The sequence below is a fragment of the Falco cherrug genome, chromosome 9 (genome assembly GCF_023634085.1).
Source record: "Falco cherrug isolate bFalChe1 chromosome 9, bFalChe1.pri, whole genome shotgun sequence".
In the NCBI taxonomy this organism is placed as follows: domain Eukaryota; kingdom Metazoa; phylum Chordata; class Aves; order Falconiformes; family Falconidae; genus Falco; species Falco cherrug.
Window position 1 is genome coordinate 34,022,590 of NC_073705.1, and position 5,407 is coordinate 34,027,996.

At 48.0% G+C, this 5,407-nt stretch overlaps 2 protein-coding genes across 5 annotated transcripts in view; one reads left to right on the forward strand and one right to left on the reverse strand.

Moving 5' to 3' along the window:
• The window catches only part of WASHC2C (WASH complex subunit 2C), a 41,929-nt gene extending 38,945 nt beyond the window's left edge, over positions 1–2,984 (forward strand). For all 4 annotated transcript variants that reach the window (XM_055720160.1, XM_055720163.1, XM_055720162.1 and 1 more), the window contains one exon: positions 2,510–2,984. In XM_055720160.1, coding sequence (XP_055576135.1) covers positions 2,510–2,646 — 137 coding nt within the window. In that variant the 3' untranslated portion in view covers positions 2,647–2,984. The remainder of the gene's footprint in view (positions 1–2,509) is intronic.
• Positions 1–5,407, reverse strand: part of LOC129736772 (uncharacterized) — a 127,117-nt gene that overhangs the window by 45,311 nt on the left and 76,399 nt on the right. The gene's annotated exons all lie outside the window — the stretch shown is intronic.

Genomic DNA, 5,407 nt, shown 5'->3' on the forward strand with positions numbered 1-5,407 from the left:
CAGTCCTAAACTAGTTACACTTCACACTAGTTACAGCAAGAAGTGCAGGTCTGTGAGCTCTGCTGCTGGTACAGGGTATCCAGGTTGGAGGGTTTAATTTCTACCTGTTGTTATCCTTCAGGGGAGGGCTCTGTCTTAATAGCAACATGATATTTTTCCACTTCATGGTTCTAGTTATTCATAACAAAAATGCTTGTATTGAGGAAGGTGGTGAGAGATCTTGATTCAGGAGTGTAGACATACTTTTTGAATATTCAGCAGGATGGAGGTTGTAGCTCTCTGCCTCATTGCATCTTAGCTGTGCTCTGTTCTCAAGTGATTTATGCTGTGTTCTTCACTGAGCTGTAGATTAAAGACTGATGACTAGTGGATGTTGCATAGCAAGTGCCATCTTTTCCTCTTTGGATTTATTCTTTTTGCAACAGCCCCACAGCCCTTGGATCTTTCAGGTTCCTCAGGTACTAACAATCTAGATAAGAACGTTATCCGGGTGTTATGAAGGATGTTATCTGGCACTTGCACAATGGAATTTCATAGAATCATAGAGTCATTTAGGAAAACACCTTTGAGATCATAAAGTCTAACCTGTTAACCCAGCATTGCCAAGTCCAGCAGTAAACCATGTCCCTAAGCACTGCATCTACGCATTTTTTAAAAACCTCCAAGGATGGTGATTCCACTACATCCCTGGGCAGCCTGTTCCAATGCTTGATCACCCTTTCAGCAAAGAAATTTTTCCTGATATATAATGCAAATGTCCCCAGGGGTAACTTGAGGCCATTTCCTCCTGTCTGTCCCTTGTTATCTGGGAGAAGAGACTGACCCCCCCCCCTGCCTACAGCCCCTTTCAGGTAGCTCCTGGGTATAACTCCATCTACTATCACTCTTTGGGCTCAGCTGTCCAGCCAGCTTTTTACCCAGCACAGAGCACACCTGTCCAAGCCATGAGCAGCCAGTTTCTCCAGGAGAATGCTGTGGGAGATGGTGTCAAAGGCTTTACTAAGGTCCCGGTAGACAACATCCACAGCCTTTCCCTCATCCCCTAGGCAGGTCATCGTGTTGTAGAAGGAGATCAGGTTCGTCAAGCAGGACCTGCCTTTCACAAACCCATCCTGGCTGGGCCTGATCCCTCAGTTGTCCTGCATGTGCCACGTGATGATGCTCAGAACAATCTGCTCCATCACCTTCCCTAGCACCGAGGTCAGGCTGACAGGCCTGTAGTTCCCCAGATCCTCTTTCCTGCCCTTTCTGTAGATGGGTGTCACATTGGCTAATGTCCAGTCTTGCGGGACCTCCCCAGTTAGCCAGGACTGTTGATAAATGATGGAGAGCGGCTTGGTGAGCTCCTCTGCCAGCTCCCTCAGTGTCCTCGGGCAGATCCCGTCTGGCCCCCTACACTTGTGCCCATGTAAGTGGAGCAGCAGGTCACTGACCGTTTCCTCCTGGACTGTGGGGACTTCATTGTGCTCCTCCTCATCCCCATCTTCCAGCTCAGGAGGCTGAGTTCCCAGAGGGAAGCTGGTCTTACTATTGAGGACTGAGGCACAGAAAGTGTGAAGTACCTCAGCCTTTTCCTCGTCTTTTGTGGCAGTGTTCCCTGCTGCATCCAAAGCAGCCGGCCTGAGCTCTAGCTGGGCTTTCGCCTCTCTGATCTGCGCCCTGCATAACCTCACAACATCCTTAGAGTCCTCCAGAGGGGCCTGCCCCTTCCTCCAAAGGTGGCAGACTCTCCTTTCTCCCTGAGTTCCAGCCAAAGCCCTGTCCAGCCAGGCCAGCCGGCAGTGTCTTTGGGCACATGGGGACAGCCTGCTCCTGCGCCTTTAAGACTTCCCTCTTGAAGAATGCCCAGCCTGCCTGGGCCCCTTGGCCCTTCAGAACTATCTCCCAAGGAACTCTGTCAACCAGGCTCTTAAGCAGGCCAAAGCTGGCCCTCTGGAAGGCCAAGGTAGCGGTTCTGCAGATCCCCCTCCTTACTTCTCTGAGAGCTGAAAACTCTTGTAATCTCGTGATCGCTATGCCCAAGATGTCCTCTGACCACTGCACCACCCACCAGTCCTTCCCCGTCTGTTAACAGCAGGTCCAGTGGGGCATCTCCCCTGCCGGCTCACTGCCCAGCTGTGTCAGGAAGTTATCTTCCACACGCTCCAGGAACCTCCTAGGCTGTTTCCTCTCCTCTGTGTTGTGTTTCCAGCAGACATTTATTGTGGAGGTTTAATTTACTAGTACTTCTCAAATGTCTGTGAGAGCTGAACATGTTATAAAATACAAGGATTATGCTGCTCTACTGAGAAGAAAAAAAATACTTAATTTGACTTACAGCTATCAGCTCCCACGTATGTCCTTACAAATGCATCTAGAATCGCAAGCAGCAGGAAAGCATTTGTTTATCACAGAATGTCCTTGGCAGTCACTGCTGTGTGCTGGAGACTCTTAATGTACAATGTTACTTCTGTTTGGCAGTCACTTCACATTAAAATCTATCTTTTTTTTTTTTTTTTTTTTCCTTTAGATGACATCTTTTCTAGCAGCCAGGTCAAGATACCCACTCCCAAAAGCAGATCTTCCCAAGCAGGCTCAGAAGCAAAATCTGAAAGCAAGACACTGAGCACATTTGATGACCCACTGAATGCCTTTGGAGGCCAGTAGCAAAGGCGAGCGTGTTACAGAGAGGAAGCCTTCCTTTTGCCCTGTCCAGTACTAATGCTGTGGATTCTCTAATCCGTTACAGCTGAAATGAGATGGCTGTGGATATTTAAAGATTACCCATTTAAAATGGTTAGTATTATCTTGTCTAATTGTGCTAAATGATATATTTTTTAAAAAAGACAGTAACCTCCTGCTATCTTGTTTCCATGGTGCCCAGATGAATATAGCCTGTGCAATACATGCAATGAAGTAATCTGTTATACAAAGTATAGTTTGTTTTATTGAACAGATCTATAGAGAAAATAATTGATAAATAGTAAACGGAGTTTGTTAAACCAGATCTGTCTGTGTTACTTTCCTCTTTAATGCTTGCTAAGTGACACCTGCATCATGACTTGAAAACAACCAAAACCACTATCGTGCCTTGTCTGGGTCAGCTCCAGTCTACAGAGCAATATTAGGCTAAGGCTGGGTTCTGTTATCAGGTACAGCTTCTCCTCTTATGTAATCAAGCAGTTAACAAATCTTAGCACAGGGCTTGACACCAAGTAGAGACACAAGGTATTTCATATTGGGAGCTAATGTGGTCTATAAAAATAACAGTAGTTAACACTTCTGTGCCAGAAACAGTGTGCTACAGATGAGCCCTAGCACTCCATGAAAACAACAGAAACCTAACATTGTCTTCTGTTCAAATTGTAAGCCATTAAATGAGGGTTTTCACCTGCCTGGATTTACCAAAGTTTTGCAAATAATGCTTTCCGAGAAGTCTGTCTGTACTGAGCATGCTTGATCACTTCAAGGTTAAGAAGCCTGTGTGCATACCTTGGTGCAGAGACTTGCCTGTGCGGAAAGGCTTGCTGTGTGCCTCCCTTTCTTACCCCTAACACACTGTAGGCTGTTTACAGAAGGTTGTTATTCTGTGGCATCCCTTTAAACTGATGCATTTGGCTTAACCTTCTTGCTTCCTGTATTTTATAGATTGCCCTTCTGGAACTGATGCCATTAACCGTACTTGATACCCAATGGTTGACACTTGCTGTCCTGCATGCATATAAGCAGAGCAAATGCATAAATGCAGAAGGATCAAATATTTCTTATTTTACCAGTAACTGCCTGCAATTCTGACTTTATTATAACAGCAGCACATCTGGTTTTATTGATGGACTACTTTATCTTCAACTCTGAAAACTGTTCTGCTCTCTGTGAATTTAAAGTATGTGCTTAGAGAGCTTCTTTGAGAGCAGTTCCTACTTTCACTGAAGCCCTTGTTCTGAGACATCTGCTCCAGTCTCTTGTTTCTCAAGTTGGATTTACTTCATCAGACACAGTAAATACTATAGCCAAAGCATCTAGCACTAATGGGGGTAAAGCAGAAGGAAAGGTTGGAAGGGATAAAGAAATACCATATATTGGTTTGTACTATAGGTGGGCTTGGCAATGATTCATGTTAAGTCGGGGGGTTAGCTGGGAGTAGCAGCTTGGAAAAGAATGTGGGAGCTATTTGCAAATGGGTGTCTACAGTGAGAGCACTTGCGCTTTATTTATAGGCATTACATCTGCTGCATATGCTTCATACGTGATTTGGACTGCTTCTTTACTCTTGTGCTTAGGAGGGCTTCAAAGACATCCTGGGAGAAAGAGGGAAAAATAGTGAATTCTATTTCTTTTCTGCATCCTCTTTTCTTCTTGGCCCTTCACGTTAATAACTTGTATTTAGCATTGCAAAGAGTGCTGTTCACAAGGTGAGAACCCTGGGGGCCAAAATCTCTTGAAGAAGAAAAAGGTCCTGCCTTGAACTGTTTCTTAAACTTTAATGTGAAAGCTAGGTAGAGAATAGCTCTTGACAGAAACTTGCACCGTGATGTGGATCAAAGCATTACACACACACACACCCCACCCCCGGCCAAGTCTTTCTGAGCTGGCACAGGGAGTGTCTCTTCCTCCTATTAAAATGTGTGGTCCTCAGAGTCCTGGTGACAGACCATGAATCCTGATCTTTTGGGGAGGGCTTGGTCTGAGTGGTAACTTCTTTAACTGAGTTTCGGGTTGTCTTTCTGCAAATTTAATAAACCACGGCTGTATTTCTGAGAAGGGGGCTGCTAGAGGCCCAATGTTACAGCGCACCGGCCTCACTTACCGCTCTGTCAGAGCACTCCTTTCCTGCTGTGTGCATGTGGAAAACCACGGCATTTGTCCTGAGCCTTCTGACTGGGCCTGAAACCTAACAGCTAGAGTCAGGGTAGGTCTTGCATAATTTAAAACCTAAATGGAAAGGAAAGCGGTTAATGTAATTAGCTAAGCTTGTTTTCTCTACTATTTTGCTGGAAGGCTGCGATGGCCTGAGGGAAACACTGCTCCCGGAGCCCGGCCTGGCCGCCTGACGCAGGGCCGGGCGCTGACCTTGAGGAGAGGCGCCCGAGAGCAGCGCTCCCCGCCCCCGGCCTGTCACCCGCCCGAGGGCACCGGCGCGGCCCGCCTCGCACTACGCCGGTGGGCGCCAGCACTCCCCAGCTGCCCCCTGGGCTGAGGTCGGGGGGTGAATGCTGGCTTCGCACGCCCTCCCTGAGGAGAAGCGAGCGGGAGCGCCGCCGCCCCCTCGGCCGCGGCGGGAGACCCCGGGCGCGCCCGGCCCCGGCCCGTGGGACTGCGCGTCCCAGGGGCCCCCGCGGGCGCGGCGGCGCGGGCCGGGGCCGTTGCATCCGGGTCCTTGCCCGCGCACGCGCTGCCGCTTGCGTCTTAATCACAACAAATGAGCGCG